The sequence below is a fragment of the Gambusia affinis genome, linkage group LG08 (assembly GCF_019740435.1).
Source record: "Gambusia affinis linkage group LG08, SWU_Gaff_1.0, whole genome shotgun sequence".
In the NCBI taxonomy this organism is placed as follows: Eukaryota; Metazoa; Chordata; class Actinopteri; order Cyprinodontiformes; family Poeciliidae; genus Gambusia; species Gambusia affinis.
The window spans coordinates 5,354,235-5,376,357 of record NC_057875.1 but is presented as its reverse complement, the minus strand read 5'-3'; the positions used below and the strand labels follow the sequence as shown (position 1 = coordinate 5,376,357).

The 22,123-nt window shown below is 37.7% G+C and overlaps 1 protein-coding gene across 7 annotated transcripts in view; it reads left to right on the top strand.

Annotated features, from left to right (window-relative positions):
* reln (reelin) overlaps positions 1-22,123 on the top strand; it is a 156,547-nt gene that overhangs the window by 80,579 nt on the left and 53,845 nt on the right. For all 7 annotated transcript variants that reach the window (XM_044125997.1, XM_044125996.1, XM_044125992.1 and 4 more), the window contains exons 7-22: positions 305-401; positions 1,789-1,840; positions 4,655-4,763; positions 5,785-6,025; positions 7,521-7,666; positions 10,845-10,996; positions 11,083-11,198; positions 12,248-12,456; positions 12,536-12,664; positions 12,751-12,860; positions 14,535-14,601; positions 14,784-15,017; positions 16,838-16,999; positions 18,526-18,762; positions 18,881-19,073; positions 20,515-20,627. In XM_044125997.1, coding sequence (XP_043981932.1) covers positions 305-401; positions 1,789-1,840; positions 4,655-4,763; positions 5,785-6,025; positions 7,521-7,666; positions 10,845-10,996; positions 11,083-11,198; positions 12,248-12,456; positions 12,536-12,664; positions 12,751-12,860; positions 14,535-14,601; positions 14,784-15,017; positions 16,838-16,999; positions 18,526-18,762; positions 18,881-19,073; positions 20,515-20,627 — 2,367 coding nt within the window. The remainder of the gene's footprint in view (positions 1-304; positions 402-1,788; positions 1,841-4,654; positions 4,764-5,784; positions 6,026-7,520; positions 7,667-10,844; positions 10,997-11,082; positions 11,199-12,247; positions 12,457-12,535; positions 12,665-12,750; positions 12,861-14,534; positions 14,602-14,783; positions 15,018-16,837; positions 17,000-18,525; positions 18,763-18,880; positions 19,074-20,514; positions 20,628-22,123) is intronic.

Here is a 22,123-nt window from a genome sequence, read left to right as displayed (position 1 = left end):
CTGATAACTACAAGAAGGACGTTGCAAATGCTTTTATGTATGTTGAAAAGACATCTTTTATGTATCATCATAGCATTTTATGTGCAAGGATAACCCATAGTAGTCAACAATAGTGAATGTATCACAATCTTTACTAGATTTTTGTTGATAAAAGAAATTGGAATCATACATATTTCAACTATAAAAAGTTGAGAGAGTATGACGACTTTTGCAAAGCACCCTCTGATAATTTGTGTCATTCCAAGATGATTACCTTTTTGCTCTCCTCTTTGTTTCAACTCTTCTTATCCTGATCTCTTCCCAGGTCTGAGTGCAGTAACTGTGAGGTTGGGGAGCAGTGCGGTGTGTTGTTGCATGGCAGAGCCGTCACTTTCTGCGAGCACTTTGGAGAGCGAGAGCTGGTAACTACCGTGTTCGACCACAATGCAATCACTGCATATTTTATGGCCCATTGACTACAGATCCAAACCAGCCGCCCAGTGGGCACAACCACATCCACTCTAAATCGCAACATGCGAGTTGTGACAACAGAAGCTGGAAAATTAAAATGTCCTAGCGCTGCAGCATTTACCTTGAACTCTCTAGTTCAATATCAGGTTTTAAATTTTTATTAAAATCAACAATCACATAAGAATGAAAATGAGTAAGATGTGAAATTAATCACTAGGTATTTATTCAATTTGAAAAGCCAACATGATATCACATTTTTTTATTTTATTCATTTATTTCAAACAAATCAATTTAAAAAAAACTATGTTTTAAGTCATTTTAGCAATGTACTTGTCCAAAAAGGAGCGAAAATAAGCTTACACTCAGTGCTTGTGGTTAAAAAGTTAAAACCAGCTTTTATTTAATTATGCATTTGATCTGCCTAAATAAAAGGAGCCAATCTATTAAAAAGAAATATCCCTGCCCTGATTTATGGTTTAAAGTTTAAACTGTAGTTATCAGTTTTAAATAAAAAAATAAGTTGATGAAAATCAATTTCTAAAATTTCTTCTTTGATTAGATTTTATTATTTGAAGCAAAAATATTTTAATATCAATTTGTTTCATTGAATTTTCTAATCCCGATTTACTCAAGATGCTGTTTTTGACATTTGGTTTCGGCATTTAAAGGCCTAAAACAAGGGTTTATAAATAATATAAAAATATAAATGTTTGTTGGAGCTTCACAACTGCATATTCCACCATGACTATATGAAAGCAAAGTTATATCTCACACAGTGAAAAGTGTTTCTCCGTCCTTTCTTTCCCTCTTTCTGTCTCTGCGGATTTCAGTCGGTTTTGCTGTGAGAGATTAAAGCTTCACACTTCACAGCAGAGAAGTGTTTAGTGCCTTGTGATTCTGTTTACTTCTGTGATAAACAGCCGCTTTGTCTGTCACTGTTCCAGATGTTTTTGAGCAGCTCGCTGGCAGCTCTTCTGTCAAGTGCAACAAAAATGTTAATCCAGAAACAACACACACATTTAGCCAAAGACAAATAAGCAGTTTATAGCAATCTATAGCTGAAAACATTGCGTAGGTTGCTATTGTTAAATCATGTAAACAAAACTTTTTAAATTTAAAGAGATCTAATAAAATCGCTCACAGCAAATCACATTTATTACATAATAAAGTCTAATTTATTGAATTCCAATTGAAGTACCGACAGCTTATTTCCCGTTGTATTCATCCTTTAAAATATAGAAAAGTAAATATGTGCATTTTTAGAAATTTTATTGACATTGTAAGATTTGTTGTTTTCTTTGCTATGAAGATATTGTTGTTCTTCTGTTTCCTCCTTAGACCACAGTACCTCTCAACACCAGCACAGCCTCCGTCCTGCAGTTTGCTCTGGGTGAGTATTTGAAAAAACACTCTGCATACAGTCAATGTTTTTTTGTTTTGGTTTTTTTATGATAAATCATTATAACACTTTTTTCAACCTTTAGATTATAGCCTGTTATATAGTGGATCAATTGTCTTTGCAAATTCACTGGTCCTACTTTGAAAAAGGTCTCTGTCAAAATTAGAGATGCAAGCAATTAATCAAATTACGTTTAATTGGCGATCAATAGTTAATTAGATTAAAATTAGTTCTAATCATTAACTAAGACCTTGTTTTAGTGGTGTAGTTTGGCCGCCACCCAGCAGAGGGCGCCGTTGGTCATCCGTAAATACAGCCAGAAGATGGCAGAGGCAGACCGGAACAGGAAATAAACGGTCCATTTTTTTTTCAACTTTTATTTTTCGATTTAGCGATCTAATCAGTTACTGTTTTGTTATACAGGGTGGACCATAAGTTTCCATACATAGAAAAAATAAACATTGTATATTGGACAACTGTTTTGATTTGGTCGGTCTGCAACATTTACAATTTTCCGAAACTTGCAAATATGTTTTGCCACGGTGTCGTGTGTGATGCTGGTTCCATGTTTTCTGTTAAAGTTTTGTGCAACCATGTGACTGCCTCCAGATCCATCCAGCAGTACAATTTCAGTTCTTTGTTTTGTTTTTTGTCAAACATATCTTCCTGGGTATCTGAAAAAGGAATATACATTTTACATTCTCCTATGTATGGAAACTTATGACCCACCCTGTATTTTAGAAATATGTGAAGTTTAACAATTTGCAAAAACCACAATTTTCTGTTTATCCAGTCTGTATGTAATACAACTGACACAAAATTGTTAAATTAAACACATGAAAAACTTAGTCCTTCATCTTATGGAAAAATGGTAAACCCTGTTGATAAAAATGAAAATGGCTGCTTATCAGTCAATCATTAGTGGATTGGTAAGAGCAATTCTCTTTAGATTAACTCATTAATGAATTGTATTTGAAACGTAATCAATTACAAATTTATTGACGGAATCTGACTTAATGTTTTGTTTTGATTGTTGATTCTATGCTGCATTGTGTTTTTGTGTTTGATTTGATGTAAAGCACTTTGAAATGCTTTTCTGCTGAAATGTGCTATACAAATAAAATTTTATTGATTAATCAATAACTTACATTTCTAGTCAGAATACAGTTATTTTTTGGCCGCACCTCCAGATTATCCTATAGATTATAGCTTTAAGTTACAGTCATTAAGCCTTAATTAAGGTTATTATAATTGTTGAGATGAGAAAGCCTTTTTAAGTGTTTCTCTTTTCTTTTGCTCTTCATAGATCTGTTGGGTTTTTCTATCTGAAGTGTTATTTTAAACATAAAACATTTTTAAATTATATAATTTGATCTTCCTTCTACATCTCAGAAATTTCAGTAGGTGTAGACGTTTTTTAAATTACAAAGGTTTCTGCTTTGTGAAACCTTTATAATTGCGTTGAAACAATCTATCCATGAGGAGAAAATACCTCTGTCTCCTTTAGGGAGACAGCGTTCATTTACACTGTTTCATGTCGGTAAATCTGCTGGTACAAACCATATTTCAGTGTTTCTTCCTCCGTCCTACTGTCCTCGCTCCCGCCTCCCCCCTCCTGTGTCTGTAATGAATGATTTACAATTTCTGGAAAGACACTGAGAAGGCCATGGAAGAGTTTTAGAGGTGTTGTATTTTTCATGTCCATTACATCCATCCACCTGTTCTCCAGGGAGCGTGGCAAGGAGAAAATAAAAGTACATGAAGGTAAAACCTCACCTTCAACTGCTTGTCTGACAGGCTGCTATGCTCTCTGAAGGTCAGGAAAATTGGTTTGTTTTGCTAGATATGCGAGGTAAAAATTGTTGTGGAGTTCTAGTTGATGCATGAATTTTAAACGTAGTGTTGAATTAACGAAAGGAGGGGGAGCAGGTGAGGACGTTGGGAGTACTAGTCCATTAGCAGCCTTTGACCCCATTTACTCCCATAGCATCCAAAGAGGTCCGCATTTAAAAATAGTGTAAGTTAAATCTGTGTGTGTGGAAACACACACACACACACACACAGATAGTTTCCAACGGTCAGTCTGCCTTCACTTCACCATCCTTATCATACATCATCTTCTCTAAATCCTCAGAAACTGCTGACTGACTCCTTTAGTCATGACACCATTTACAGTTTAACCTCCCAATTTATCCTGGAGGGAAGAGTGGGAGAATCGAGCAGAATCAGAAAATGTATCTGTCTTTTAGGCTTGTCCTCGATAGTAAACATTTCTTCATTATTGTAGCGAAAGAAGGATAGAGGGTTTACTGATGAACAGTAAGGTTTATTGGAAATAAATCCTTAGCTTCACTGTAAGAACTGTATGTGCACATACACACACAAAAAACCACAATACTCTGCTAAACCATGCTCTTACTAAGCTAAAAATTGTTTACCACTGAAAATATCAACTATATTTTAAAAACTTTACCCTAGTATTTGTATGCAATAAAAAAAATTCAGTTTTTACTGATCAATATTAGAAACATCCTTATTTGCAAACTGAACATGCTGCATGCTGCTAATAATAAGCAACTCATTTTTGTCGCTAAGCTGCTGTTCAATAATCTATACAGTGAAAGTTATCAAAATAAAAGCATCAAAAACCAGAAGTCAACCATATATTATACATGTAAAATGAAGTAAAGGAAATATTCTCTAAAAAGGCGGTGCAACAGATAAGGAGCTTAATCTGATGTTATTTACTACTACTACTATTATTATTATTATTATCCAATCTGAGTGCCCTTTTTCTGTTTCTAGGTTCAGGTTCCTGTCGGTTCAGCTACTCAGATCCCAGCATCACCGTGTCGTACAGCCTAAGTGGCAACGCAAACACCTCGGGTGACTGGATCACACTGGAAAAGATCAGGTCGGTTTCTCTCTCTCGTCTCCTTCCTCCCGCCTCATCCATCACACACACAGTCCCTCCATCTGTTATAAACACCCGCCCTCCCTTTTCCCTCTTCACACCTCCCCCTCTTAATTTGTCATTTCTCTCCTGTTTGTGTCTTGATGATCCACCTGTTTTTAATCCCTCTCTCTTGGCCTCTGTGTTGTCAGCTTTCAAACAGGCATAGTAAAATTGTTATGTTTAGTCAAGATACGATGTGAGGTTTCAGTTTTAACACGTAAACTTCTTAACAGGTCTGGTTTACTTTATATTCTGATTCCATTAAAAAGGTTAGGATAGGTCTATGGACAACACAAAACATGTTTCTTACATTTTTTACTCAAAATCATCCTTAGATAATGAAATTTTAATTTAGCCTGTTTTGAGCTCCTTTCAGAATGAGATGTTTTAGGGCCTCTGTCACTTTAAATTCAAATAAGCTGCTGCTGTCCCCAACTCAGTATTTACATTTTTAAAATGGCTGCAAACTGATGCAAAATTATACAAGCATACATCTTTGAAAAGCAGAAGTGGAGCCTGCTGTACAACCAACAAGAATGCAGCAAGTGGTTTCTGGACAGCAAGTCAACACTTGTCTTTTCCAGTAGCCATTGTACAGCACATCCGGCTGTAAAACTAGCTGACCAAATGTGTTGGAGCTCAGTTTGAGTTGCTAGGTGACGGGCGGAACTCCACTGTGGTTACCAGGTAACAAGCTGGGCCCCTCACCAGCAGTGGGTGAGGGGTAGTTCCCATTGATTTATGATGTTACATTCAGAAGGTTTTTGAAACGGTTCATTTTCCAAACACCAAAAAAAACAAAACAGTTTTTTTTAACATTTAGTCTGTTACTAGAAGCAGTAGAGAAAACATGCAAAATATACATTTTGCTTCACTTTAAAAGTATTAAGCACGATGTCCATAATGTGTTTCTTCATTTAGTATTTTCACTACATGAAATATCAGCCATTTAATCGTCTTTTTTTCCCTTCTCTTTTAGAGCTCCCACTAACAGCAGCACCGTCGTCCACCTGGTGCCACTCCCACATTCCTCCAGGGGAGAAGCCGTTCGTCTGCGCTGGTCTCAGGAGACGCCCTACGGGCCTGAAGGCTACGAGTCCTGCTGGGGCCTCGACAACGTGCTGCTGGTGAATTCTGCCCACAGAGTTCCCCTCATAGAGGACAACCTGGATCCTCTGGACACGTCCAACTGGCTCTTCTTCCCCGGAGCCACCATCAAGGTACGCTCATATAGAAGCACATAAAGTGCCTTCAAATGTATTTTAGGGGATTGTAGCTGATAGGCCAACACAAGGTAGAGCAGAATTATGATGTGGATGGAAAATACTTATCACCCCCACAAGTATGATACTGCCACCATGTTTGAAGGAGGAGATGTTGCATTCAGTTTTGCGCTGACCCAGAAAATCGGCTTTAGTCTCCTCTGACCAGACTTTTTCCACCTGCTTGCTGAGTCGCCTACATTATGTGGAGGCCTGTTGCAATAATAAATCAATTAATTACATGATAAATTAAAACAAACTCAATTATTTCCATTTCTGTGATTCGTCGTTTTTCTCTTTCTGCCAAGAACTGGATGACAAAAGTTTTCCGTTTGGTGCTTTGGTCTCAACTAGCCCTTTTCTTTAAGGATTTTTTTTGTTTACAGAGTTAATTTTATTTGTTGTTTCTGTTGTTTATTTCAAATGTCTTCCACTTCCAGTGTTAAATGTTCATTAGAATTTAAACTTTATCTTTTAAAATGTATTTTTCCTTTATTATTGTGCCTTTACCATTATGTAGCATGAAAATGGTTTCATATTATTGTTAATCGCAATATATTTTGGGACAATTTATCATGAAGCAAACGTTGTTATTGTGACAGGCCTGCTTCTGGAAAACTACAAACGGGTTATTATATCCGTTTTTCAGCAATAACGTTTCTCCTTCAAGGACAAATTTGTAGCATTCACAACTTGTGCTGTAATAATACATTTTATGACTTGAGTACCTTGATTTTTAACATTTTTGTTTACATTTAAATTAAGATGAGTAATATCATCAGCTTTGTGTACAGCTGCAGAGTTACCAGATTATTTCTGTAAATGACCCAGAAAACAAATCAAAAACATTTTTATCATTTTCTCTCCCCTTCAATGTACTGCTTTGTGTTGGTGTTGCATCCCCAAGGCAGTTTATTTATTGTTATTTAACAATAAATAAACCAGGGGAAATGAAGAGACCAAACCAGGAGGGCCTAGTTAAAGTTTTATTCTTCAAGAATAATCTAAAGAAATCTTAAAGGTGAAGATGAGAACCTGAAGGAGAAGAAAGGGAAGAGTGAAAAACCAGGGTTTCTAGCAATCAACAAATCCTCCATCACAGCGCCACAAAGCTGCAGGAAACACATGCTGCCCAATTTGCCAAGAGGCAATGAAATCCAGAGGCAAAGTGAAACCAGCTGGACCTGCTAAACCTACAGGAGCTCAGCAGCAACCTGAAATGAGGGGAAATCCTACATACAACCACCACTGCATGTAACAGTTGCATATCAGTTGTATGTTCTTCAAAAATACACTACAGTGATTATAATGTGGAAAAAGTTTTAGAAAGCTCAAGGCGTATAAATAATAAATGTCAGGAGGAGGTGTGTATCTATTGTTTGGAGAAATATAAACTATAATGATGCCAGATGTTAAATTAAAGCATGTAATTACATGTGTTTTTATTGAATAGCATGCCTGTCAATCGGAGGGCAATGCTCTGTACTTCCTTGGTGGTGAAGGAGTCGGCCGCAGTTTCGCCTCCACCAGAAACATCGATTTGCACCGTGAAGAGGGAAGAAGCTACTGGGAAGAAGACTTTGAGACGCCACCTTTAAAGTAAGTCAAGATCAGAGTAAAAATGTTTTCATTTGGTTTTTATCAACTCACCCTTTACAGCTACTTAACCTAATCATGTTGAGGCGCCATGAGGAACTTCGAAAGTGAGGGATGGAAGTATTGAATGGAGCGACTGTGATTGTTTTCCCAAGTTTACATACCACTACACTGCAAAAACACAACATCGGGTGTGCCGTGGTGGCGTAGGGGATAGTGCAACCCATGTTTGGAGGCCTTGAGTCCGTGACACGGCCATCGTGGGTTTGACTCCTGGACCCAACGATATTTGCCGCATGTCTTCCCCCGTCTTTTGCCCCCTTTCTTGTCAGCCTACTTTCATATAAGGGACACTAGAGCCCACAAAAAACCCCTGGAGGGGAGAGAAAAAAACCCCCACAAAATCTTCCCAAGTATTTTGGTCTAAGTTTTACAGCAAATATCTTGGATTAAGATAAAACTAACTTACAAGTAACTTTTTAACACAACATAGAAGCTTATTTTATGTAAATAATTTCTTAATATAGCTGCACAGTGGCGCAGTTGGTAGAGCTGTTGCCTTGCAGGAAGAAGGTCCTGGGTTCGATTCCCGGCCCGGGGTCTTTCTGCATGGAGTTTGCATGTTCTCCCTGTGCATGGTGGGTTCTCTCCGGGTTCTCCGGCTTCCTCCCACTGTCCAAAAACATGACTGTCAGGTTAATTGGTCTCTCTAAATTCTCCCTAGGTGTGAGTGTGTGTGTGAATGGTTGTGTGTCCTGTATGTCTCTGTGTTGCCTGGCAACAGGCTGGCGACCTGTCCAGGGTGAACCCGCCTCTCGCCCGGAACGTAGCTGGAGAGGAACCAGCAACCCTCCTGACCCCATTAGGGACGAAGGGTGTACAAAAAATGGATGGATGGATGGAATTTCTTAATATTGAAGAAAAAGTATTACTCTCACATATAACAGGAAAAATGTCTTGCTATAAATGAAATAATCTGCCAGTGGAACTATTACTTTTTCATCAATATTAAGGAATTATTTATTAAAAAGTTACTTGTAAGTTATTTTTGTCTTATTTCAAGTGAACTAAGACATTTGCAAACTAGACCACAAATATTTAAGATTGTGTGTTTTTGCAGAGTAGTTGTATAAATCTACATAAACAATGAATTCCTGGTTTGCTTATATGGTTATGGTTATATTTAACTCCTGGCAAGTGGGAAAGAATTACATTGGCAGGGTTACTGAGATATGCAAACATTCAAAATGCTTTGACACCTGTCACTTGTCATATGTCCTGTAATGAAACACGCAGCGCTGCATAAGTCAAGCGTGGGAACTCACACAGGTGATCGGCATACCTCTGACTGCTACAGAGATGGCCGTCCATCTGTTCGGAGTACACAACCGTACGGGGAAACACACGCCGGACAGCAGAGAGCAAGGAAGCACTGTCTGATGCTCTGCATGAGGCGCAGAGATGAAAAGAGAGGGCTGATGGATAGCACTGCTGCCAGGGAGTAATTAACAGGCTTCATGCATCAGCTCTGTCAGTACGCGTTTCCATTAATGAGAAGGACCACGCCCTCACACCTACATCCCGACACGCCGCCCTGCGTGAAGCTCTCACCCATCAGGGAACTGTGAACTGAACACATGTATAAGGAGGCAGGGAAGACTTTTTCTTCTCTTTTGTTAATGGTACACTTCACGTGTTATTTAACCCAGCAGAGACTGTGACAGAGACAGAGAACAGATAGTAACAGCAGGAAGGGGAACAGGAGAAAAACAGAAACTGTGAGGGGGGTCAGATGAACTACGGAGAGCGGGGCTGACACACTGAGCAAACTTCTGTCGGGGATAATGAGAATCTGAAAAGTCTGCCGTGATAAAATATGTGCATCCTGTAGAAGTAACAAAAAAAACAAAAAACAAAATGGGCGAAAAAGCGGGCACTGTTTATTTGCCTTACAAGCCAGGTTTTAACATGAAGGGTTGAAACTCTTAATGTTTTAAGACACAGCGGTCTTAAAACATTAACCAGCATTAACATTAACATTCTTAACCAGCATCAGACTGATGCTGGTTAAGAAAACGTTCCATGTTTAGACGACATCAAGTCAGCTGCAGTTGTCATGCCAGGATACTAGATGGCATTGTGATTTTAGCAGGTCATCAAACGCGCATGAAAATGAAACCTTAAATGTTAAAGAGGCAGTATTATATGAAACTGGCTTTTTTGAACTTTACATCATGTTATAATGTTGTTTGATCATAAAAAAAAAACATTTCTGGAGTGTTGCTTTAATTCTTTCATGCATGTCTGAGAAATCCTTCGATCTCCATGGTAACCATTTAGCTGTGCAAAATGCCCGGGTGGACCTAGCCCCGCCTTCTAAGCGCAGCACCTCCTCTAAACTGCAGTTTCCGAGTTTTCGAATATGAGAATGAGAAACTACAGAATGAGTGAAAAGAATTAATGGGGCCAATTTATAAATGTGTTCAAAATTTTAAGACTTTGAGTAAAATATCAAGTTTTTTCAAGTAAACTGCTTCAAGTCCAAAGTCATTGGTATGAAAGTCAAAGTCAAGTCCGAGTCTTTGAAAATTTTTTCAAGTCAAGTCTCAAGTCTTGATTTTAATGACTCGAGTCCAGTCATGTGACTCGAGTCCCCACCTCTTCTACTTGCTAGTAGAAACGTTGTTAAAGGGTCAATAAAGGAGTGATGCTGTGATGACTTCCTGAAAGAATTTTTAAAGAGACAGAGACCCAATTTTAAGGTGTCAAATGACAATAAAATTTATTTGAAGCCATATTTGACATACAGCATTTTTATAACTACTCCAGTTAACATAGTTGCTTGATTGTGCAATAAAATAGCTCTCTGTGGCTTGAAAATACATAAGGTAAGCCAGGTCAAGTTTATTTGTATAGCAAATTTCAGCAACAAGGCAATTCAAAGTGTGTTTCATCATAAAAATACAAAATCATAGAACACACAGTCAATAATTGAAGCATTACATTTCGTCAAATGTCGTCGTTACACACCAGACTTATGTTTCAAAAGTCTCTCTAAACAGGTGGGTTTTAGTATAGAGTTGAAGGAACTCAATGTTTCGTCTGTTTTGCAGTTTTCTGGATGTTTGTTACAGATTTGTTCTACATAATACATAATAAATCTCTCACTTTTTTTCCTCAGCTGGGACATAGAGGGAGCAATGTACGGGACAAAGTGTGGAGAGATTGAATCAGGCGCTGCTTTGGTGTTCGAGAAGGAGGGTCGGAGAAGAGTGTGCACCCCCTACCTGGACACCACATCTTATGGAAACCTCCGCTTCCACTTCACCATGGGTACGTATTCCCTGTGGCTTCTCCTTATGACCTTTACTGTAGTTGTTGTCAGTTGTTTTATGGGTGTTGGCTGGTGTTTTGTGCAGGTGGTGGTGACTGCGATCCCGGGGAGTCACATGAGAACAATGTGGTTCTGTTTGGAAGGTCAGAGGGCAGAAGGGAGCGTGTGGTGCTCGACACTCTCCCATACTCTTCCTACAGGGTAAGACACATGTCCTTAAAGTGGGGAAACTGAAATAGAAACCACATTAATTCACTTCTGAATTACTTCTTTTGTTTCCAGAAAGCCTTTTACATAATGTCTGGAAAAATATCCACATTTCATTAAAGCAGTAAATTTGATTTGAGGAGCTACACTAATAATAAAGTTATATGATGATGTTTTACCCTTAAAGTCAAGCAGAGCAGGCAATTTAGGCTGCAATCACATCACTTTATTACAACTCTAGTGTTTTTGTCTAGAAAGTCCGGTTCGTTTGTGGGTGTGTGAATACCCAATCGAACTCTGATGCGGACTAAAAAGCGGACGCGACTCGGCTTACAAACCTTGGTCTCGTTTCATATGACTGGAACTCTGCTGCGGTTCGATTGCATAATGTTGATGCAAGTGAACCAGATACTGCTCCAAAAGCAGAAAGTAGAATATTGCACATGGCATTGTGGGTAAATACAACCTAAACAAACGCGCTACTCTAGCGCTTGCTTGAGAAATGGCTCGTTGTCTTTTACCAAAGACAAAAGAGAAATCCTACAACCGCTAAAATTTGACGCTACTCAGTTTTGTTTACATTTTGGAAAGAACGAAGTGGAGCTCACGTCTTCTTCTGAGGTTTCTGTGTCGTTTCCGTCGGTGGTTCTTAGTGCAGCGCCTCCACAGGCAAAGAGGGGAACAGTTTTTTTTTGGTTTGTTTTAGAAAGAGCAGGAGTTTTTTTGAACGACAGAGACCCAAATTCAAGGAGTTAAATTACAAAATAAAATTTCTTATAAGTCATTTCTTATTTGAAATATGCAGAGTTTTCATAACAGCTAAAGTTAAAACGGTGCCTTTACTTTTGCTGCTATAAAATGGTACTTTATGCCTGGAAAATGCAGAATATTTCCCCTTCAATATTTAGTTAAATTTCATTAATCAATTTGCTCACAGGTTTATAGAATAGAAACAGCCTTTATTGTTCTGTAAACCGTAAAATCATGAGCTTGATTCTAATTTTGTGCTGCTCTGTTCGGATCTTTTCCGTCCTCTTTCTCAGACTCCCTCAGTCGTATCGGTCGCGCTGCCATCTGAGCTGCAAACACCGGTCACACAGTTCTGCTTGGAGCAGCGGTCCCACGGAGGCGCTAACCGTCATGTGTGGGCCGTGGATTTCATGCAGCTGCTCCCTGTGTTGCCTGGCACACACACACATGTTGCTCAGTTCTCCATCAACCTCGGCTGTGGCTCCTACCAGCCTGCCAACAGGTATGACACACGTTCCAGCAGAATAAAGTAGCCACAAGGGAGCGTGATCCGAAAACGAAGCTGATTTTCTCCCTGTTAGTGTGAGTCTGGAGTTTTCCACCAATCTCGGTCGCTCCTGGTCTCTGCTGCACACCGAGTGTCTGCCAGAACTCTGTGCTGGGCCACATCTACCTCACAGCACCGTCTACTCCTCAGACAACTACAGCGGGTACAGGTTTCTGCTAACACTTTTTGCCGTACGTTTGTGCATTTAATGAATCTTATTTCCAAAGTGTGCTTTGTTTGTTGGTTTAGGTGGACCAGAATCTCTATCCCCCTGCCCAATGCTGCCTTGACAGAGACGACTCGGTTTCGCTGGAAGCAGACCGGCACCGGAACGGGCAACATGTGGGCCATAGACAATGGTTAGAACTCCACATACAGTTCAAACTAATTCAGGGTTTAAAAGCGAGACTTTCTGTGAAATAGGCACAGAACTCAAAGATCTACAAAAGTAGCAGATGTTATGAGAGAAACTGAGATTTTAGCGACATGAATGAAAATAATTAAACATTTTAAATTTCTATCCGGCAAAAATTCAAGCTGTTTGTAAAGTGAAAGTGGAAAATTACCAAGAATACAATGGTTTATTTAGCCTCTAATATGAGACAAAAACAGGGATTAATTTATTAAAGTCATTTTTTCACTGTTAGTAATTCTTTAGAAATGCATTATTTAGCTCCAAAATATTTAGGACCAAACTCCATATTTTGTTAGTGTGTTAAATATTTAGCTGCCTATTTAGTTAGCAAGCTACATATTTGGATCCAAACTAAACATTTAGCTATAAACTAAATATTAAAATGGTAAATATTTAGTAATCGAGTTGAATATTAAGCTCTAAACTAAATATTTAACTTTCATATAAATATTTAGCTTCAAAGTGAAAGTTAAAGTGCTAATTGTTTTGTTAACATGCTGAGTACTTATTAGCGTCAAGCTAAATATTTAGCTTTAGTTAAATATTTAGGACTTAAGCATTTAACTAAAGCTAAATATTTAGCTAAATTAAACATGTTTCTGTTTAATTATGTTCATGTTTATTTAGCTATAGCTAAATATTTACTCATCAAAACTTTATTTATGATATTTAGTTAATTAGCAAAGTAAATATTTACTCCATTCCATTTTTCTAAACAGTAAGCATGCGATCATTGGTCTTCTTGTCTACATGTGATTATTTGTGCATCAAATTGATGCTTCGTAGATAAAATTTAAATAAATTCCAATTTTCTGTATCCAGTGTTTATTAAAAAAAATATTTAAGTTTTATGTTTTATCAGTCGTCTCCAAAAAAGGAACAGCTTAATTAAACTAGAAAATTTCTGAAGAAATTTAAAGGGGGCCTGCCAAAGCGCGCGCATCGGTCTGGACCCGGTGTTCCGACGCTGAAAGTTTGCGTCGACGCCATAGAAAGCTGCAGCGCGATCGACGGCATGAGGAGAATCGCGACAACGTCAACTGACACGGACTTGCATGTTAAAATGAGCGTATGAGCTAAAATTTGCTTTCTTCACTTCTTGTCCGCTCGTGCTGTCCTTCTTCCTCCCTCCTCCTTCTCTCTCAACCAATCACGGGACACGCACCAGAGGACTGTCTGAGCTGTTGTGCTGATCGTTCTGTTGCTATGGTATTTAATTGTCAGTCATGAATTGGCAGCTGTGATGACTCATCCAATCTGTCCCCATACACAACAATGGCAAAAAGCGTTTTTTGCTTTTTTTGTCGGCTTATTAACTCAGAATCCCACCAGAAATAAAAGCTCCAATGCTGTGATCAAGCCGCATGTTTTGATACCACTTTTGTAGGGGTCCATTCAGCGGTTCGAGCCACATTAACGGTAATAGGTGCATAACAATAGGTTCCTGCCATTGCTTTGCATGGCAGGCCCCAATTATTACAACATTCATGCAAAGTGTGAGTCAAGATTTCTAAATCAACTTGTAGTGTTTGACTTAATTACACTGCTTTCATTTCTTTTTTAATCTTTGACACTTTTTGATCTATGTAAGCAGTCTGACGTTTTGCTGTGTTTGCAGTGTACATCGGACCAGCTTGTCTCCGGTTCTGCTCTGGAAGAGGACATTGCTCCCGCACAGGCTGCAAGTGAGAGTCGACTTTTTTATTACTCTAGATAAATCCAGATCGACTGAGCTCTGACATCTGAAGCCTTTATCTCTATTAAAAATTAATCACATTCTGTTATTTGTATGATTTATTAATAAATTTTCATTTCCTGTCGCTCCATGTTATCATTTCTGCCTTCAAACCTGATCCTCTCTGCACAGATGTGACCCAGGCTTCAGCGGTCCGGCTTGTGAGCTTGCGTCGCAGACCTTCCCCGCTTTCCTGTCCGAGGGTTTCTCCAGCCCGCGTCTTTCCTCCTACCACAGCTTCTCGTCTCTGCGCGGCGGTGAAGTCAGCTTTGGCTGCGGCGTGCTGGCCAGCGGAAAGGCTCTGGTCTTTAACAGGGATGGCAGGAGACACTTGGTCACAGCGCCGCTCGACAGTTCCCAGGCCAGGTACTGATAGAGCGGATATAAAGTGTTTATCATGCACAGGAGCAAATCTGTAGAGTAGTGCAGAAAGCTTCCTTGTTCCAGTGATCCATCACCGCGCTCTCCTGCTTTAATGTCACCTCTGTGGATGTACGGTGTTTGTGGCGAAGCTTTAGCTGAGAGAAGAAGACATTAAAGTGTTAGATGAAAATAAACATGCAGTTAGATTTGGCATTATGTTAGATTGATTGCACCTGTTGCAGATGGCGGCCATATTTAATGCCAGTTTCCTGGCTGATAAAGTAAACAGCTGCCTGAGAGAGGAAAGTGTTCTGTTAATGAAAGAACAGTTTAACCGAGGACAGAGAGCCGGAGGTGGTGAATCTGGGAGCCAAGAGAAGATGATTGAAATCCGAATAAAAAATGCATTAAACTAGATTAGAAAGTAATGTGTCTGCAGGGATCAGAAGATGTGATCCAAAGTTTTTCATAACCAAACTTAGACGTCAAAGAACATTTGTGTCTAGGGTTTTGCACCGTTTATTGGCCAGCTGATTTATTGGCTGATTTTCTTAATTTTGTGAGATCAGTGATTGAAAATTGGAATCAACAAGTCAAGCTTTTTAAAAATCAGCCAGTAAACTGCAACCGGTGCAACCCTTGTTGAGTCTACTTTTTATTTCTAATCCCACTTTTGTAATTAGATCCTTGTTATAATCATTTTATGTATCCTACTATAAAACCCTTTTCCAATTTTGTCTTATAATAAAAAACGTCGAAATGTTTCCTTGAAACAGGAAGTAGAGCATAATTGATCACTGAAGAGGAAACAAATGTGCAAGTGTTTTTTTAAAAATAAACAAAACGGTTTGCAGAAGTATCCATTAAGGATAGACCGATTTTCTTAATTTTGGGAGATTGGTGATCGGCCAAAGCTTGCTTATTAACCTCAGCAAATGGTCTAAAATCAACTTCTGTCCTTTTCTGCTCTACAGGGAGATTTCTTACTAACAGATCGGCCCACCAGGTCAAGTCTGCACATTTGCAGTTGACAATAGTCGCCCCACTGTTGCCAACTCAGCAACTTTAGTTACATTTCAGACCAAAAAAATGGAATAGTTGTTAGGCTTTTTAAAAGATCGGTAATCAGGGATCGGCCTGAAAACTGCAATCAGTGCACCCTTACATGTGTCTACTTTTTATTTTTAATCCCTCTTTTGTACTTAGGCTCTTGTAATCATTTCATCCATCTTATTTTAAAGCTTGTTCCAATTTTGTCTCAATATAAGAAACTTTAATTTGTTTGTCATAATTGATCACTGAAAGAAAATAATTTTGCCTGATTTAGTTAATTTTTGTTACTTATATGAATTATTGTCATTTTCGTCCTTAAAATACCAAACTTTATATTTTGGTCCAGCTGATGGTGTATTTTTTGAATGTTAGATGATAATTTGATCAGTACTTGAGTAGACTTTTTACCAAATACTTTTTTACTTTTACTCGAGTCTTTTCTCGGACTACTACTTTCTACTTTTACAAGAGTAAAAATATGTGCTACTCTTACTGGAGTGATCCTGCCACCACCATGTCTCACTTTTAGATTCTGTGTCTTGCAAGTAGTCCAAAACATTTTCATACCAAAACATTTTCAGACATTAATTAGAACAAAAACATGTATTTCTTCTTCGCAATTACAAATCATGAAGTAGAAATTGATCACCTTACCTGCCTTACTTTTTAATTTACCTTTTCAACGAACTGGCTCCTTTCAGTCTATTGAAAGGAGCTGCTTTAAATAATCTGCTTTAACTTCTTCCTTGTGTCTTTGATCTGATCTGCAGATACCTCCAGTTCACTCTGCGCCTCGGCAGTCGCAGCATCCTGAGCTCATGCCCGGCTCCTGATCAGCCGGGCGAAGGCGTTTTGTTGCATTACTCTTCAGATAATGGCATCACCTGGACCCTGCTGCGGCACTACGCGTACCAGGGCTTCCACGAGCCAAGGTGACTTCTGCATGTGTGCTTGTGTTGGGTTATATTTTTATTTGGAGCAAAAATCATTTTTTGCAGTCAGATATGAGCTTGATTTAACTAAATAAGTCCTTAACATTGATCAAAACTACTAGTTATTTTGGCAGATTATTTTGCTTATAACAAGGGAAAAATGTCTTAATATCAGTGAAATAATCTGCCAATGGAACTGGTACTTTTGATCAACATTAAGAACTTGTTGACTTAAAACAAGCTCGTATATCTTGCTGAAAAGTTGCTTTTAAGTTGTTGTTGGAGCCTAAAAAGAATTAGATTAATACAATCGTTACAGTTGTATTAAAATTTGATATTTTGTACACTGTAACTGTCAGAAAGAGTTAAAATCACGTCTGCATGTACATTAATTAACAAACAACAGAATGTGTTTGTGTAGGTTTTCCGTCCAAGTCGAGGCCTGACTCACCCTTCTGTCAGTCTGTATGATTAACTCCTGCTGATCGGCTCGGATTACATCATAAACTGTATAGTTTAATGTTCCTGGTTTAATGTTTGGCTGTGATTATGACACTTGTGCTGCTCAGGCACTGGCAAAACCAAGAAAGTAATTATACTGATCCAGTTTATAAAACATAGGTCTTTTTTTCCTAGAGGACGAATTTTTATGGCTAGAGTGATGTAATTTAAGCATCGATTGCTGATAATTATTATCACTTACTGAGAACCCATAATTCATTTCCCCAGACAGTTAGGATCATACATAACCCCAGTAAAAATCTAATATAATAGATTAATATATAATAAGCCTAACCCTATAATAATAATAATATAATATAATATAATTAATGCAAAAATAAACACATCTCTGTATTTTTTCAGTACATTACTAATGCATAATTGTTGCAATTTCTATTTGCAAAAATGGTCAAACCCATTGTGTTTAAGTGACTGCTGACTCCCACCTGCAGGTGGCAGTATTTCAGAATAACATCTGTGATTTTGATTGCAAAAAATCGCAAGACAATGCAAAATCCTGGAGACACTGAAAAGTATGACGGCATAGTCAATGTACACAGAGAAAAAGAGGATAACATTTTTTGCCAAAAATCAAAAATTTTGAGATTAATCTCAAAACTTTTCAAGAATTTTTTATTTTTTAAGCTTGAAAAGTCAAAAATTTTCTGGGAAATATCAGAAATTTTCTAGAAAAAACGTGGAATTTTCTGAGATGCAAAGAAAAATTTTTACTTTTGAAACTCAGACATTTCCAAGTTTTTTTCTAGAAAGAGTTTAATCTCAACATTTTTCAGTTTTCTGGTGGAAATTTACTCCTTTTTCTCTATTTTTTATTGGTCATATGTAATATAAAATTTTTCTGAGCAAATGAATTTTGAGTTTTCTTTTGTTCTGAGTCGTCAGCAGAAATTAAAAAACAAAAAAAACATTTCTTTTAGCGAATCTAAATAACTTGAGTTTCCCTTCATTGAATTACTGACATTATTGATTATTTTTGCTGATATCTGATTTCCTCGCTCCTTTAGGATCGTTTCAGTCGAACTTCCATCGGGCGCTCGTAAGTTTGGCGTCCAGTTCCGCTGGTGGCAGCCGTATCACTCGGGACGCAGCCGCGACGTTTGGGCTTTGGATGAAATCAGCATGACCTCGGTTCTGTTCAACACCATAAGTCTGGACTTCAGCAACGTGTTGGACGTCACCCAGAGTCTCGGCTTTTACCTGGGAAATGTTCAGCCATACTGCCAGCACGACTGGACTCTCAGGTTTCAGACATTCTCCTACCAGTACTAGTTTTGTTATTAATCTGTAGTAGTGTTAAAAAATCACCTAACAAGCTGACACACAGTGTGATCTTCCCGGGTTGTGCGTGTCACTCTTCAGTTTCTCTGGTGAGCCCAGTCCCGGATTCAGCATCCGTTATGTTGAAACGCAGTCGATGCAAATCGGCGCCTCCTACAGTCTGCAGTTCTCCCTGGTGATGGGCTGCGGCCGCGACCCCTCCCCTCACATCGACACCCAGGTGCGCCTGGAGTTTTCCACCAATCACGGCCTCACCTGGCACCTGGTCAAAGAGGTAAATGTGATTTTTATTTTATTTTATTTTTCCCACCACATGGCAGAAACTTCTCTCACTGCCCGTGTAGAGACAAGGACACAAATTATTTATTTATGATCATGAATATTGATTTACCCATTACAGCCACAGAGATAATATGTAAATAATTAGCCTAAATGTGGCACTTTATTCTAAATGACAAATTATCACAATTAGTTTGAATCACTCCACTATCAGAAATACACGGCTGTGTGTGAATGAGACGGCAGATTATCTTCAACAAGGATTTTCTATAATCATAACGGCTTCATAAATATTCAGAAGTTAGATTTTTTTATTGCTTTTGGAACTTAATGGACTATAATGACTTTCTCTTTTTCATCAGTGACTTTTCTCTGATTCACTTACACTGTAAAACATTTAGTTGTGTCTACTATCTTCTACTCTTTAAGTCAAATAAATTTATCCAGTTTCAGATTTTGAACCTAAATGTGAGTTTGTGAAAGATAAACTTACAGCAGTAAGTTGTTAACTTTTTATTAATTAAGTCAAACCTCCAAGAGTTGAATAAAGCAGAGTTTTTAGGTTAACACTTAAAAAACTGAAAGAAGAAAAAGACAGCAGTGGGAACTATTTCCCAGAATGCTTAGCGGCATGTTTTTGTCTCCTGAGATGGAAGTGCGTTACATTGATCTGACTCTTGTGTTTTATGAAGGCAAATGTTCATTTTAATGCAATTCTCAGTTAGCAAAGCTTGAGGATAATGTCCTGTTCACACTAAATGTTTCTGAGCTGAATTCATTGGGATGTTTGATAAAATTCATTATCAGATCACAAACTTTGTTCCTGCAGTTTGAAACAAGAATTAAAATTATTCTAAAGTAAAATAAGTATTTATTTTAACTTGATATTGTGAGTAAAATAATAGAGAAATGTGGCTCTTTATCTGGGTGAGGGCAGATTTTTATATTGCATATTGTGAAATAATAATTTGGTTTAAATTGCAGCATTAAGTTAAAACTCACAATTCAAGATGAATGAAGTTAAAACACAATGTTTAGACAACTTGTCTCTTGTTAAATCAACTTCATGAACTTTAATTTCAGAGTTAAAACCAAAACTATTTTCTTGTTCGACCTAAATTTCATTTTCAAGGCAGCAGGAGGACTTTCATTTTCAAGTTAAACCACCTGTAAATGTTTTACAGTGTACATGCATCTTGCAAGTACAGACTCACTGTGCACTTTGTAGAGTTACTCCATGCTGATCATTCAGGGCTTCAGGTCAAAGATAATGTAATTCAGCAAACTCTATTTATGATCATATGAAACTGACTAAACCGAATCTGCAGGATACAGTTCTAAGAATATTTCAGAAATTCGGAGTGAGCAGTGTTGTAGCCCCTCTGGTGAATATGTGAAAGAAAATATATTTTAAAAGGTTTCCTTTCCTTTGCTAGGCCTGTCTACCTGGCATGCCGAGCTGCTCTGAGTTTACAGCTCCCAGTGTCTACCATCCGTCTGAGTTCAAAGACTGGAGACGTGTTACGCTCTCGTTGCCTCAGAAGACGTGGTAAGTACAATTCACAAAAACAGAAGAAAAAGACTCACAAAGTCCCCTTTGGGATTAAACGCTCTCTGATCGTGATTTTGCCTTGTTTTTGTTTTGTTTTTTTCATTGTGGCTAATAAGCACGTTGGGATTTGACAGCAGTCAGGTCAATTAGAGAAAACGAACAGCAGAATACGAGGAAAGGTCTGCATTTTCCTCCATCAGTGGCTGCAGGCCTGAATAGAAATACATAATCATCTCACATCTGCTAACACTTTTACTATTTCACATATATTCATATCCCGCAAACATTTTTTACCATTAGAACCACAAAATTGTTCTTCCAACATGTATTTTATTATAATTTTCTAAATGTGATCCGTCATCCAAAACTGTGAACTCAAGTGCAAAGTTTGTAACTTCATAACTTCATTATGTTTTTTAGACATAATGAAATGTGTAGCATGCATATAAATCCAGCTTCCTTAACTCTGATACCCCTAAATAAATTCCAGTTAGAAATATATGGATCAGATTGTTTCATAAATAAAAAACAGTATGGTATAATAGAAATGTTGCTAGAGCAATATCTAAAATATCTAAAAGATATTATCAGTAGTTTGGATGTATCATTTGGGGTTCCTCAGGGGCCAGTGTTTGGTCCTACACTGTTTATACTTTATTTAATTACATTTGCAAGGAATCAAACAAAATTATATTTGTTATATTTGCACAGGATACAAACATTTTGTTTAACAGAAACAAATGATTACTCAATTAAAAATAATAATAAGAAATTAACTATATCTGCAAACACTAAAAAGTATTAAAAATATGGAAGTTGAACATATGTAACATGTTCAATCTAAATGATCAAGAATTATTTCAATTTTAGGTAAAACATGGTATTTTTAAAACATAATTTACTCAACAAATTGGATTATTGTTCTATTTCTGGAATACTGTGTGTGTAAGTTTAATGCAATATATAAAAAACAAAACTGAAACCAATTATGGAAACTATTGAACAGGATGATCCAATAGTAATAAAGAAATAAAGTTCAAACTTACTGAAGAACAACTAAGAAGGAATACGTTGTTGAAAGAAAGTCGGAACAGAAAACATGTAAAATACGGTTTTCTGGTAATTCAAATTCAGTTTAAATTCAATTCAGTTCAATTAAAGAGACAAAAATTGAATTAAAAAACATATACATGTGTTAGAACGGCCCAGATCTTAACACTGTGATGATCTGTACCTTTCTCATTGATCTACTTTGCTCAGAAAAAATGGGCAAAAGTCTCTGGATGCGTTTTACTCTTTTGTAAGATACTGTTAAAGATTTTATCAGGTAACGTTTTATTGGACTTTGGGTTAAATCAGTCCTTAACACACATGCAGCTAAATAGGCTGTAAATAACGTGAAGCAGCCTTAGTTCAGACATATATCCGTTTAAATCGTCACATAAATCTTCGCCTCTGCTGAACACCTTGACCTCAACCTCCATTTCATTCCA